At 44.9% G+C, this 15,241-nt stretch overlaps 2 protein-coding genes across 7 annotated transcripts in view; both read left to right on the forward strand.

Moving 5' to 3' along the window:
- The window catches only part of pld1a (phospholipase D1a), a 35,275-nt gene extending 27,305 nt beyond the window's left edge, over positions 1-7,970 (forward strand). For both annotated transcript variants that reach the window (XM_037071399.1, XM_037071398.1), the window contains exons 19-26: positions 772-882; positions 1,022-1,110; positions 1,217-1,330; positions 1,500-1,549; positions 1,670-1,804; positions 2,293-2,446; positions 2,755-2,872; positions 4,979-7,970. In XM_037071399.1, the coding sequence (XP_036927294.1) occupies positions 772-882; positions 1,022-1,110; positions 1,217-1,330; positions 1,500-1,549; positions 1,670-1,804; positions 2,293-2,446; positions 2,755-2,872; positions 4,979-5,203 (996 nt within the window). In that variant the 3' untranslated portion in view covers positions 5,204-7,970. The remainder of the gene's footprint in view (positions 1-771; positions 883-1,021; positions 1,111-1,216; positions 1,331-1,499; positions 1,550-1,669; positions 1,805-2,292; positions 2,447-2,754; positions 2,873-4,978) is intronic.
- A 2,338-nt stretch (positions 7,971-10,308) lies between these two features.
- tnika (TRAF2 and NCK interacting kinase a) overlaps positions 10,309-15,241 on the forward strand; it is a 62,920-nt gene continuing 57,987 nt past the window's right edge. For all 5 annotated transcript variants that reach the window (XM_037125337.1, XM_037125340.1, XM_037125338.1 and 2 more), the window contains exon 1: positions 10,309-10,760. In XM_037125337.1, coding sequence (XP_036981232.1) covers positions 10,704-10,760 — 57 coding nt within the window. In that variant the 5' untranslated portion in view covers positions 10,309-10,703. The remainder of the gene's footprint in view (positions 10,761-15,241) is intronic.

The raw sequence follows: 15,241 nt of genomic DNA on the forward strand, positions 1-15,241 counted from the left end.
GTGCTTCTCTCCCTCCAGCTGGTGCAGAACAAACATCAGTATTCCAGCGCACGCCAGGACGGTTGGATCTCATTAACAAAAAAAAAAGACATTAAAAACAACAAAGAGCACACTCGGCATCTCACATGTTGCTTCTCCGCTCTGTGCTCGATTGCCTCTCCGTGATCAGAGGCTGATTAGCGGAGAATCCAACAGGTTCTCGCTCCTCAGCACAACACACGCCAAAAAGTCAACAACAGTAGGCACACCGGCCACCACAGCGCCACTGAACAAACATGACATCTGTTCCATTTTCACGAGATAATGAGAAACAAAACATATCGCAAGACAAAAATCTGGCTTTTCCATCTGCGGGACCGCAGGGAACGAGTGAAAACAGAATGCAAACCATTCCTCGTGATACCATAAATACAGGAGTAGAGTACAACACACAGAAATCTAGTATATCAAACTAACAGAGGAACAAATACCTGATAATTGAAGAGTAACATTTGACTTCATGATCAGAGGTTTTTCATGTGCTGGTCAGATTTTGTATACTGATATTTTTCCTATCTGATGTTTGTTGTAGTTTTGTACAGTGGAATTATGGTTGCTATCGTCGGCTGTTGTCGTCTTCATCCCTTCTATGTTTAGCTTCCTACGTAGTTTCACTGCGTTGGAGAACACTAACCACGCACATTCATTATGCAGCCGTTTTTAGTGTCACCCCTCAAATAATGCTGCTTGTGTGTGTGTTTGTGTGTGTGTGTGTGTGTGTGTGTGTACAAGGTGTTGAGGTCGTCAGCAGATTGGTCGGCGGGCATAAAGTACCACGAGGAGTCCATCCATAATGCCTACATCCAGGTCATCATCAAGAGCAAACACTACATCTACATAGAGGTACGCCGGTGTGAAAAATAAAAGACAAATACTCTGATGTGAAGTTAATATTCTGAGAGCTGAAGTTTGGTGATGATGGCTAATGAAACGGATCATTTTCTGTTTCCTGGTTAATCTCTTACCGTTTCTCTCCTATCAGAACCAGTTCTTCATCAGCTGTGCCGACAACAAGATGGTCTACAACAAGATCGGCGACGCCATCATCGGGAGGATCCTCAGAGCGCACAAGTAAGAACCTCTGTGCTGCTTGTGATCACAGGAGGGATGATGGACTGCCTCTCTTCTGCTTTGACACTCCTGGTTCATCCTCTGTCTTTGTGTGATTCGCTCACAGGGAGGGTAAGAAGTACCGCGTCTACGTGGTCACCCCTCTGCTTCCTGGCTTTGAGGGAGACATCACCACAGGGGGAGGGAACGCTCTCCAGGCCGTCATGCACTTCAACTACAGGTGAAACCAATACTATTGTCTGCTACTGAAAGAGGAATAACGAAGGGAAACGAGAAAACGCGGATGTGAAACTATCATTGGAGATAGACTGTATTTTATCTCTCATAAGGTGATTTAAGTCCAGGGTCCTCTTTTGGATTATTCATGTTTAAATCTCCCGCTTCTTCAGAACCATGATCAGAGGGGAACACTCCATCATCTCACAGCTGAAAAAGGAGAGTAAGTGCAAGAAATAACCACAACAACATTTTCATTCCTAATATTAAGGTCAGTTAGTTGGAAAGGTGTTAATATTTCATCCTCTAACTCAGTATAACCCCGATTCCTTTCCTCCCCCAGTGGACGACCACTGGATGAACTACATCTCCTTCGCCGGTCTGCGGACGCACGCCGAGCTGGAGGGCCGTCTGGTCACGGAGCTCATCTACGTCCACAGCAAGATGCTCATCGCTGACGACAACACAGTCATCATCGGTTCGTCTCTCATCTGCTTCCGTCACCTTCTGTCCCTTTTTTTTTCTCACTTTGTCTTCACCAAGAACTATTTGAGGCATTCGGCCTCTCTGCCGCAACACTGTCGAAATGTGACAAAAAAAAAACCCTAAAAAACCTGGCTTTTTTTTTCTCTCTGTCACCATGTGTGCAGCTCAAAAATGTGCACATAAATACTGTCTCACTGTGTGGATTTTGCTGCAACATGGCTCCTCTGCGCCCTCTGCTGGCTGGCAAGCCGCAGCTCATTCTGTCACTTCAGTAGCAGGAAAATGAGGAACTAAACAGGAAAATGTTCCTCAATCATCTTATTTTTTATTTTTAGACATAAGACATAATTGTAAATTTTCTGTCTACATATGTGTTCATATCATATTTGTATTCTGCCATCATTATAGATGTATGAGATGTGTTTACAGAGCTGAGAGTGACTGAATGCAGGGTTTAATTTTTTGATTGGATTGTTTCAGGTTCTGCCAACATCAACGACAGGAGCATGCTGGGCAAACGTGACAGCGAGGTGGCGGTGATTATCGAGGACTCAGAAAAGGTTGCGTCTGTGATGGACGGACAGGAGTACGAGGCTGGAGCCTACGCACTTCAGCTTCGCCTCGAGTGCTTCAGGTGTGTGTGTTGTGTTTGTGTTTGTGTGTGAATGAGTCAGAAAGTGGGAGAGACACACATCAAAGAAGCATGCTAGAATCTAGTTGAAGTGTTTGCAGCTGTTAGAGGTAATCTGATACCTTTAAAGACTTACCCTGCCATTCATGTGCCCACTGCATTTACAATACCCCTGTGTAGTCTGAAAGGGGGTTAACCATTAACACTTGGCTTTATCTGATAAACCTTTCCTGTCAAATAAAGTGAAAAAAGTTTAATTTCTTTCTTCCTCATTCCTTGTTTCACTTCTTCTTTCCCTCTCTCCGAAACAGGACCATCCTCGGAGGCCACACCGACACCAGCATCGACCTGTCCGACCCCATCAGTGATCGCTTCTACAAGGAGGTGTGGATGACCACAGCGGGACGCAACGCCACCATTTATGAGAAGGTCAGTCAAGTCGTCAGGCTGAGGGATGAGCACATGTGCCAAGATGGTGTTAAAACATTTCGACAGGGGACTGAAACTCAGACACAATTCACACATGTCCTCGTTTTTAAAAATAAATGTAATAAGTCAGCAGAGACTTAAACTGCATGGGATTGAATTACATAGCTTAACTACAATTTGCTGTAACTTGCTGGTAGTTAAATTACATTCATATTTTGTGCTGCGTCAAGTATTTCAACTACTTTTTGGGTCATTTTTTGTAGTTTAACTACTCAATTTACAAACTACAGTTTTGGCTAATAACATGATTTTTTTTTAAATTAAAAAAAAAGACCTATATAATATAACTTTTATTTTTCTTTGATGACAAAGAGGATGAGGTGGAAGCCTTTGTGTTAGTGAAGTTCAACACTGGTGTCAGTGCAGCATGTGAGCTGCTTTGGTGTTGGTAAAGATGTTTTCAGTGCTAAACGGAAAAACATTGAGCTCATGTGTCGCGTCAACAAGCGATTCTGCCCCGTGTTCATGCCTTCATGCCTCTGAAGTTCCTGTGATGTTGACCAAAAATTTCATCTTTTGTTCTTTAAAAAGTAAAACTTGAGAGGCGTATTTCTGCTGGCATGTGAATTTTTTGTAGGCTATTATATTTTGTTTCATATTCACCATATGTTGATTTATTTAACACCGAGTTAAATGAGTATAATGAGTGTAATTAGTTGGTAAAGCTACTTTTTTAGCAGTAGTTTTACAAACTACATTTCTCCAGGGGTACAAATGTAGTTTGTTCAAACTACTGCCGGGCTGAACTACATGTAGTTTTACAAGTTACACTTGCAGTGTAGCTTCCCCAACACTGTCAGTCATCTGAGAGAGCAAGAGTCAGGCATATGGTGAAGTGGTGATCTGTTTTTTTTTTTTGTCATTCATTCTGTTCAGTCATTCTAGTGTTCCCTGGAGTTAGGGCTGATTACACAACAAAATATGGGAGAATGTAAAATTACAGTTGACACTGGGAGTCTCCAGGTCGTAGTCGCTGCTCGGGCAAAAACTTTACTGGGTGTGGCGCAAGAGGAGAAGCTGTGGGGCAAATCTGTGATCATGTTTGATTCTGTCTCGTAACAATGTTTCCGTTGTGTGTTGATAAGGTTTCCACTGTCCTTCACACTTGGCGTACTTGTGTAAGCAGACGCTGTGTGTGTCTGGCGGTGCAGATAACAATGATCCTTGAAGAGATTCCAGACTCCCTAAATAATAATGAGTTGGTGGATGACATTGACCATGACTTACAGACATACTGTCTGGAGTCCTCCTGTCAGACGACATGATGATATAAGAATCTGTGTGATGTACTAAGTGAGGACAACTGAGGCTCTTTGAGTTCATTCTTGTAGTCATCAGACTGAAGATTGATAAAGAGCACAATTGTTTTTTCCACGTCAAAAGCAACGTTTCTGACTAAACCACATGGATTTATTCTCTGTACCGTGGCTGGTTTGGTGGCTCAGACTCCAGTGAAACTTTCTATTGTCTGACTTTCATCAGTTTAAACTGAACATTGTCAGCCTCAGCTGCACACAACAGATGAAGCTCAAAGTTTTAGCTGAATCTAAGTCATTGAACTGGGAACCTTGAATGTTTGTCAAAAATATCATCACAGTCCATCAGACTTGATAAAATAGTTCCCAGGTCCCAAATTGTGCTATGTTGGGTGACTGCTAGATAATCATTACATGCTTTATAGTTAGAAACACACATTTGTTTCCCCTTTCTGTCCATTGCAGCAGCACCTCTATTCACACTCTGAAAGAACCCTCCATTTTCTCTTGAATGCCCCCCTGCGAAAAAGCCCAGACTGCTGTGACTGGTCAGTTGCCACAGGCCTGAGCCAGCACTGCCTACATGTTTTATGGTTCTGATTCAGATTTTCTCACACTTTCACAGTATTTATGCAACATCTCGATCTTCTTCATAACTCAAAAACTTTCTACAAAATGGGACCTTTCGTTATCAGAGTCGATGGCATATGACGTTCTACGAGGCTCAGAAACTTTTTTTTTTTTTTTGGTTGTGAAATTAACCAATTCCTATGTGTGTTTTTGGCTGCAGGTGTTTCGATGTCTTCCTTCGTCCCTGGTGAGGAACATGGCCGAGCTGGAGCAGTACCAGTCCAAACCAGGTCTGGCCCAGACCGATCTGGCCCGCGCTCAGGAGGAGCTGCGCAAAATCCGAGGCTTCCTGGTCCAGTTTCCTCTGGACTTCCTGTCTGAGCAGAACCTCATGCCCTCAGTCGGAACGAAGGAGGCCATGGTCCCGACTGAGATCTGGACATAAAGGACGTGCCACTGAATTGAACTGTTTCTTCATAATCCTGAGCGAAGTATCCGGATTGTGGTTGTCGTTAAACGCGTCATGTTGGATTTTTGCAAGAGATCGCTTTCGATCTGGAGATGAGATGAGTCTCCTCTGGGTTGATACGACTGCTGGGAATTGACAAATCTCTGAAATCTGGCTCTCTGGCGTAAGCACTAAGTTTTGGGATGTATGAAGAATGAATAAGACTGACTGCAATTGAGGACAACTTCTGACTGCTCTGTGACTGCATTCAAGCTGTGGAGATTTAAAAAAAAAAAAAAAAAAAAATCAAACAAGGCACATGAACTTTTGGGTTTTGGGAATCAAACTCTGGGCACTTAGACGTTTGGACTGTTTTGAAACGCTCAGAGGACAGCGAGGATCTCTAAGGGACCAGCGTGAGGTGGAGGAAAAATGTTTTCGACAAAGACGCGAAGGAATATCCGGCTCCTGGTTAGCATTACCACAGAGCGCACGGAGATGCCGGTGCATGCCATTTACTTGTGAGTTTGTGACGTGACGCTCGTGAGGTGCATTAGTGCTTACGTATGCCGTTTATGAGCCTGCAGAAGAAGAGCTGTCGAGCCTGCGTGTGAGCTGCTTTAAAAAAAAAAAAGATGTCTTTTCTGAGATCTTATCTGTCAAATGAATCCAAAACATTTTCCTGTTTCTGCACACAGAGACACTTTCACTGATTCATCCGCGGTGCATGATTTGTTAACTGTGCTTCAGTCTCGTTAACATGATTGCTTTAATGCATGTGCCAATCACATCTCTGGAGGAACCCCCTCAGAGAGGAATATCATATTTCCTGTCAGAACAGACGTGAGGTTACGAACTCTACTGCTGAAACCAAAGCGTTGAGCTGACACGGGTTACAAAAGCTAACCCACCTCGGCTGTATCGCACTGTGTTTAGAAGGATGAGTAGATAAATGAGGGTGCATGATCAGAGGCGACGGCGAGGATGGATGAGACAATCGGCCCCACAAACTCCAAGGTGTCATTTCCTCTCTGCCCAACAGATGGTGCTAGCTTCTTGCTTATGGTCCTTGCGTAATGCAGATTTTGGCAGTTTTAATCAGCGCTTATGTGAGCAATCATCACACCTGTAAAAAAAACACAAAACACACACACAGCTCAAAGGAAATTTCTTCAGAAGCGCAACAGGAACCTGACAGGTTTATAGGATCAAGTGTGGATTAGGTATGACAGGCTTGGGGCCATCATAAAATAACAGCCGGAAATCAGATTCCTTGGAATTGCAGTGTTTGGTTGTAACATGAGACTTTGAATACCTGCTGATCCAAGAGTGACAATGCCAGGTCACATTCACACGCACCAGGTCCATCTGGTTTCTCTTACATTCAGCCCAATTTAACGGCCTCTACCGTGGGATTAGGGCCTCACATGTGACTTCTTATCGATGGCAGTGGGAGAACATTTTCCACTGTTGTTTCCACTCTCAACAAGCATCCTCTCCACCACCATCGTGAGGATAAGAACACCATCCTGTGCCCCTCCTCTCCACCGCGTCTCCTTTTGTTGCTCATCTCGCTCCTAGTGGCCCAAAAACGTGACTTTTGAAATGATGCCAACACAGAAGTCAGAGCTGCCGTGAGCGTTGTCATTGTTTTTTAGCTGACTTCCTGTCCGTTAGCGATGCCCTCCCTCCTCTTCACGCTCCCTGTTGGCAGGGATACCAAAATATGAATTAAAACATGTTTTTAGAGAGAAAAAAATCACTTACAGCAGCTTTAAAAATATACATATTTTCCATAGAGCCTGAGACGAAGTCTGAATATGAAGATGAAGTTCATGTTTCCAACTTTCTTGGCAGTTCCAGTTATTTTCTTTACGGAGCTTTCAACTTGGACTAAACATGAAAATCGCTTCTCAGTGCAACACGTCGAGCAGAAATTCAGCTTTTGCGAGTATTCTTATGGTACCTATTGTTCTCATTGCTATGTGTGAATGTATGAAACCCTGTTTCCTGATTTTGCTTTCTTTTTTTTTTAATACATCATTTTTTTTACACGTCATTCTTGTCAGAGGATATGTGACACTAAACAAACCACTTCTTTGGAGTCCGGCTAATTACTTCTCACTTAGCTCAGTTTGTCAGAGATCCTCAGTGTTACTCGTGAAAGGGAAGAATCCTGTTTTGGCGTCGTACCCCAGTTCATACCCCAGAGGTGTCACTCAACTGGAGCGTATGTAACCGAAGCAGACAGCTGCATTGTGGGACGTGATTAAGAAAGATTGATTTCTTCAGAATGGGACCAGGGCACGGACGATTTGAAAACCGAAGTGATGATGTTTGGGGAACTTTATGCTCTTTGTTTCTGCAAAGATTCAAGGCATTTTTTTTCTTTGAACTTGTATTGATTTTGACATATTGTCTGTATTGTTTACCCCTTTTGCTGTATTTGTCGGTGCATTATTTATGGACTATGAATCATTTAACATTCTGGAAACATTAATGTTTTGAACATGTGGCATGGTTGCATGGATGGCCATGGATTTGTAACTGAACCTCTGTTGCTTTAACCATCACGCAGCAGTCGTCTATCAACAGTCTGTCCCCTTCAGCCTCAGTTTGGCTGCTCCTGCTTCCACTCGTGTTCATGTACAATATCCTCTTTATACACTTGAGAGTATTTCTAATTTCTCTCTGTTCATTTAACAAAAAAAATGTAACTCATAATTTAAATGTCAATAACAAATAAAATTATCTTGGGATATTATTTTTTGTTCGTATCCAGTGAATGTATATGTCAGAAGCTGAAGTACGTTTGTGTCTCATTGGTGTGTGTTTGGAGATAGCCACACAGTGGTATCGCATGTGTTAATGCATGTTTTATTTTTTTATTTTTTGGCATTTGATGAGTTGTATCCATGCATCTCTCCCTCAGAGCTGAACACAAGCCGGACAATGGCATCTCTGTTGAGCGCAGTGCTTTTTCGAAACAAGGTTACAAAGTGCTTTACGGGAAAAAAAACAAAAAACTGCAGATAAAAAAACAATGAAAACAACAAAAGAATTATAAAACAGAATGGGATAAGCTGAGGTATAGTTAGAACCAGATCTTATTTAAAGGGATGCATGTGCAATGCCTGTCTATAACAGCGGGTTTTTAGAGAAGATTGAAGACTCCTCTCTTATTGTCAGGAAGAAACGACACTGGGTGACAAAGATCTGCATTGAAGATTACACCAAGATTTCTTGTCTGTTCGAACACTGTGGGCCACTTGGGCACATTAAGTAGCTCCTAAACTGGGATTAAGGATGTAGAGAACCCTCGAAAGCTTCTTTAAAACTGAGTGATAATATTTCACATCAGTCTTTCCACTGTCCACTCCACTGCATCACTTCTGCTCGTCCTCCAGCTTTTTCTTGTGCACAATATGGACCCGGTCTTGTGGTGACGGCCTTCTAGTAAGAGCAGATAACGTAGTGTAATGTGTGAATGTATAGTACATGTTTTCCTGTTTTGTCATTCTTTTTAACCTCCAAATGTGAACTGAAGGAATCTCTTCTTTGTAATCCACTTGAAGGTAATTACTATTCGTCTGGCCAAGTTTGTGGTCGTTCTCGGGAAAGGGAAGAAATAAATCATGTGAGTGGATGCCAGATGTGTCAGCCACTGACAATCATTTGCTGTGGGATCGTTTCATTAGGAATCAAAGAGAAACAGAAAGCGTTTGTGCTTGTTATACAATCTCTAACCAACCCCGATTCACTGAGCGAAGGTGACTCAAAGCAAGCCATGTGCAACCAAATGTTTTGACTCAATATTGATATCAGTCTTATTGTTATCAATCCAATCTGACTCACATTTTTTTTTTTAGACCGTACGTTTTATAGTCACGCTGTGATTTTGCCAAAACGTGTTACCTGTTACTTCCAGCTGCCACCTTTGTTTGGTTGTAGCAAAGGATGCAAATTGAGGCACATTGTAATGTAAAATCTTTTTTTTTACTCTTTACTAATTCAAGGTATGATATTTTTGGAGTCATCACATGGAGGCATTATCAGAGCTCGGGTATTATCTTGTTTTGTTCTAAACTAAACAAATGTTTAGCTGTGAGATTCGAGTGCGATCAAAGAAGAAATCTCAAATGTCCAAAAGTTCATCAGCATTTCAAATGTGAACAGGGAAAGACTGCACTGGAGCTGTGTGTGTGACAGTATGAATATGGAGACTTTGTGTTTGTGATAGTCACAAATAAGAATGAGGCTGTTTTTAAATCACCAGCCAGTCCCAGCTCTTGCAAAACACGAGACATGTGAAAACCGCAAGACAGAAATGTGTTATTGGACTGGAACGAGATCAGTTTTAACCCTACCTTTCCACAGAACGACTTATATTGGCAACGACATAAATGAGATCCTGGACAAACACCAGGAACCTGTCAAGGTGCTCATCAATCATTGTCCCTGGGAAGAAAAAGCCTTTGTAAAAACACAAAGGCGCACGACGGAGGTTTGCACAAGTAATAACAAGTTCAGGTCAATTCTGAGGAAAAATGCTCCCACTCCCACTCCTGTACAATTATGGATGGGTGAGGCACAATTATATTCACCTCATGAATACTGTAAATATTAGAAATCAGAGTTTGAACTTCCTCCTCAAATCCACACAGCGCCCCTTTAGACACCAATGAAATGCTTTGTAAACCTTTAATCACGCAGTTAACATTAATTTGGCCCATTTTTGAATTTGCCATATTAATGCTGGCTAGTAAATTTGTTGCAATTATTTATTAATGCTTTTCTTTTTGTACATTTGTGTGTAATTTGTTTGGGTTTTTTTTTTTTTGCAACAATTACAAATTAAAAGGTTAAAACCACAAAACGTTTATAATAACACAGATTTCCTGAGAATGCATTATGTATCGAGCTATTACACCGCATGTTTGTTGAGATAGTGCAAAAGAAAAGAAAAAAGAAACGAAAGGCTTCGGGAGTCCCTGCCGCCTCAGCAAACCCCGCCCAGTAGTGGGCGGGGTTTGCTGAGGCGGTCTCTCCCTCCTGTATATCCACTGGCTGTCACAGCAGCGGCTGTTAAACCCACAGCAGCAGCAGCAGCAGCAGCAGCAGCGCTCCCGCACCACACAGCGCTCATCACCTTTCCTCTGCACCGTCTTACACCCCGGCAGACATGGACCTGGACGTGCTGATGTCCGCGCTCCCCGTCCTCCACGCGTCTGCGCTCTAGCCGTGCGCTCCGCGGGCCCCGAGACGGCACGTCCCCGCTGCACAACCGCGACAAGGAGACTGTTGTTATTGCGTCCCCATCGGCTGAGACGCCACCGTGTAAGGTCGAGGCTAGAGACTTGTGCAGCAGCAGAGAGAAGAGAGAGAGAGAGAGAGAGAGAGAGAGAGAGAGAGGGAGAGGACCGCACGGTCGTGACAGCAGAGGGCCGATTTTTCAGGATATCGTGGCGACCGAGGGCGGCTTTCTGCGTCCTCCATCATGGCGAGTGACTCTCCGGCTCGGAGTCTGGACGAAATCGACCTGTCCGCTTTGAGGGTGAGATGATGGGGGGGCGTTTTCTTAAGAAAAACAAAACATTTTAATCTGTGAGAAACTGGTGTGTGTGTGCGCGCCTGTGTGTGTGTGTGTGTGTGTGTGTGTGTGTGTGTGTGTGCTCTCTCTCCTCTGCACCTGACAGCGCTCCGGCAGGAGGGCAGGAGGCTGCGAGGGGCGGATGTGTGGGAGCCCAGGCCTCCACAGCGGCTCACATTTATAGATGAAATCATATTTGGATGTTAACTAACATGACAGCTGAAGCCTCATCCTCACTCAAGTCAGTAGCAGGGGATGGGAGGGAGGGAGGCTGATGTGGTGTGTGTGTGTGTGTGTGTGTGTGTGTGTGTGTGTGATGCTGAGTTGAGGTTGTAGCAGGAATTCTGCTGACCTGGATAGAATATGGAGGGGGGGGGGTTTAGTTTGGTTTGTGTATCTTTTCTTCTTCTTCTTTTTTTCCCACTGGGGGCCAGCCTATTATAGGCCCATCAGCCTTGATATCAGACAGCAGTGGAATTTAACCTATTTCTCCCACACACTGCTGATGCTCTGGGTGCGAGACAGGAATCTGTTCCTCGATCTGTGATTTTGTCCCCTTCCTGTTTTTTTTTTTTTAATTTTAATTTTTTGAATCTATTTCGGAGCCATCTGCACCTTGAGAAAGTGTCAAACTTAACCTGCGGTCTCTCTCTGCTCTCTCGCATCCGAGCTGAAGGTTTTTCCCGCATGCTGCAACAGCCACTTTTCTTTTGTTCAGTCCGGGCTTGTGCTGCAAACCACACACACACACACACACACACACACACACACACACACAGACAAACAAACGCACAAACAACCCCCCTGTGCTTGTGTTAATGCGTGGATAACCGTGTTTTTATCGCATCGCCGGGCATGGTGTGCGTTTCTCTCTCCATAATGTGTGGGTGTCTTGCCGGGGATGACACATACACACACATACACACACACACACACACACACACACACACACACACACACACAGTAAAGGGATGCTGGAGACCTGTTTGCTGCTGCACACAATGCAGTCGTCTGGATGCCCGTGTCTACCTGCATGTCCAGTTCTGTCCCCTTCGCTCTGCCTGCCTCTTTCCCCCTTCATGTCTCTGTCATCGCTTGTCTACGTGTGTCACAGCTGCTCATCAATCCTCCCCCTCGCTCTTCCTCTTTTCATTCTATCAATTGTATCATCTGTTTTTTTCCCTCCTTCTTCTTCTTCTTCTTCTTCTTCTTCTTGTTTGTCTGGCTGACTGACTGAATGCACGTCCCTGTCTTTCCTGCCAACCGCTCTGTCCCTTAGCATTATCTCTCCCTGCCTCCTTCTCCTCTGGGCGAAGAGCGATGTCGAGATGAAGGGATTGTCGACAGCGAATGTTACTTTCGAGTCATGGAGGTAGAGTGGAAGGAGAGGGAGACGAGGAGGGGAAGTGTCTGTGCATTTGGGAGTCAGGCCATGCGTGTCCTGTTCCTTCTCAGAGGTGCGATGTAAAGCTCACGTCTCTCGCCGTGACTCGGGGCGCGCACACAAATGCTTGTGTTTGTCTTTGCGATGCCACAAATTCGAAGGTCCCATCATTGGTGATGATTTGATAAATCTTGTACGTGCTCACGGCTTATTATCAGAAAGAGAAAGATCCCAAAAGTTTCCTCAGCGAGAGCACACAGGGGAATATGATTTGTCACAAGAACGAGACTCCGTAAAGTCTCCTTGTACCCGCCGGTGGGCATAGAGAGGATTTTGAAACCCAAGTTGGGGTTCTGGGTGTCTCACCACGAGAGATTCTTAAAACTCAAGGACGTTTTCCAACATTCCGGTGGCAAGGACTGAAAACGACAACGCGACCGTATTTTTACGTCAGATGATTTTAAAAACACAATGCAGAAGAACTTGACCTGCAGCCAAAACTTGCGTACATTTGTGGCATGAAGTGATATTTCTCACTTTTCTTTCATTTGTTCATGATTTACTTTTAAAACTTTGTGTAAAGAAATAACATGCCTTCTCCTGCCGCTATACAGTGCCAAAAAAAACATGTCATGAATCATGAGAAACGTAGGAAAACTGTGACCCGGATCAGGGTGATGAAAAGCAGGAGTTTCCTGGCAAGATGGTGAGGGTTGGTAAGAAATGGCTGATTTAGACTTTCATCGTGCCGTAACCAGAATCAAGGTTTTCATTTCGAAATTTTGAGATTTCCTGCCAGATAAATGTCAGAATAGGTGCAATCGCAGGCTGAAACAGGAGCTTGTGGGGGGCGAGAATGTTTTGCTTCACAGAAGCACAAATATTGTCCAGAGTTGCAGGGAAACGCAAAAGATTAAACCCTCAACTTGTCTAGACGGGAATCCAATCTGCGACGTCGTCTTCTACCCACACTCTTTGTCTCTCCATCTCCTCATCCGCGCTGCTCCACTTCTCTCATCATCCCTCACACTTTTACGCCTTTCATCTTGTTTTTTTGACTTCACTCACACGCACACACAGGCACACACACACTCACACACACACACACAATCTGAGATGAGTGTACAGTCAACTACTGGACTGGCTAGACAGGAAGTAGGTCAGCTGGCTCCGGTGAGGGGGGGGTGGGTGATTATAATACTGGCATGGGTTCTGTTGGTGATGGGGGATTGGTTTTTTCGTGTGTGTGTGTGTGTGTGTGTGTGTGTGGCAGCGGCTGGGGAGGGGGGTGGTCAGGGGGGTAGTGCTCCCTCCTGCACTTGGCTACACTGACCTCCACACACACACACACACACACACACACACACACACACACACACACACACACACACACACACACACACACACACACTGGTACTAAGAGACAGACAGATCTGGATGGGAAGTAGAGTGGAGAGAGAAGTGGCTTTTCATGTTTGCTGTCTCTGCACTTTTCCCTTCATTCTATCCCTCGCTCCCCCTTTTTCTCAATGCCGCGTCGGCTCTCTGCGACATTTGCCGGTGTCGCGCATCGACCCCCGGCCCCCCCGGCAGCACCTGTGTGGATGCTGCATGTTTTCACTCGAGCGTGTGTTGGGGGCAGAGAGGTTGGAGTCGTTAGACGTCGCCATTGTTTTCCCATCCAGCCGTGACTCACAGTGATACCAAAAAAGACCAGAGGAGTTGGAGAAGCTGCGGTTTCTCTTCACAGACAGTGGTTCTTTTTTCTTTTCTTTTTTTTTTTTAATGTAAAAGGATATGCGCATGTGCACTCACACGCAGGTCAGAGGCGTCACAAGCACGAGTTCATCCAGTCAGCTGACGAGAGCAACAGATGGTGAGCCAGCAGGAAGTATAGTCTTGGTACCACAGACGCGCACACACACACACACACACATACACGCACGCACGCACACACGCACGCACGCACGCACGCACGCACGCACGCACACACGCACACACACACACACATACATATATGCACACGCGCTGCCAATAGACAAACGCGCTGTGTGGGGACTCAGGTGCGAGGGCCGAGATGAAAGGGAGAAGCAGGTGAGGATGAAGGGACAGTGATGGAGGGAGAGTGGAAAAAAAGAGAAAGAGACAGGACGTGTGAAGACGAACGGAGCTCAGAGAGACGGGTGGGGGGGGGGGTGATGAGAGACAGGGGGAAGGAGAGAAAGTGATGGAGGCTGTGCTCGGGCTGTAAGGTGGAGATGTGACCAGTGACTAAAGTAGTCCGAAGCAAAGACCCCTCTCCAGATCTCCCCCCTCGCTCCCTCCCTCTCCATCCCCGTTGCCCAGTAAGGCCACATTCCTCGGCCCCTCACCACGGACGCCATAGTAACGGGGCCACAGCAGTGCCCAAGGCTTACACAGAGCTTATTCATGAATAGTCTATATACTGTATGGCAGTCTGTCGCTGAGAAATTCCCCTCTCCCTCCCACCCTCCTTTCCACTCTGCCTGCCTGCTTCTAGTTGACCTATTTTCTCCCCCCCAAGTCACTGATGGAGTCTTTTAATTCACTGTTGCACTCATACAAGCGCTGAGATGTGTAAGTTTGGCTCTTTGTGCATCAAAAATATGAAGCCCCTCGTCTGTAAATTCGTTTTTTCCCTGATGTTTTTCACACAAGTGTCCTTGATTCAGGCGACAGGATACCAAGTCCAGGAAAAAAAACCTTTTTTGTTCGCTGAGGACAGGTTTTCCCGTCAAAATCATCACGCGCACGGGAAGTTGTGTCGTAAATGTTTCCAGCAAAACACCACTGTTTTTGTAGTCGGCACAAGCGGAGCGTCTGAGCAGGCGAAGAATATGAAATTCAAGGGGGGAAAAAAAAAGAAGAAAAGACATCACAGTGTCAGCCACACTCTTTGATTTCCAAAATGATTTCTTGGAAGCGTGCGGCGGCGTAAACAGCACAGCAATCAGCGGAGATGATGCCAAAGACGTGCAGAGTGAACAGAGGCTGTGATCTTTGGGATTTTTTTCCCCTTTAAATTATGATGAAATGCATT

Source organism: Acanthopagrus latus, chromosome 16, assembly GCF_904848185.1.
Source record: "Acanthopagrus latus isolate v.2019 chromosome 16, fAcaLat1.1, whole genome shotgun sequence".
Lineage (NCBI taxonomy): Eukaryota > Metazoa > Chordata > Actinopteri > Spariformes > Sparidae > Acanthopagrus > Acanthopagrus latus.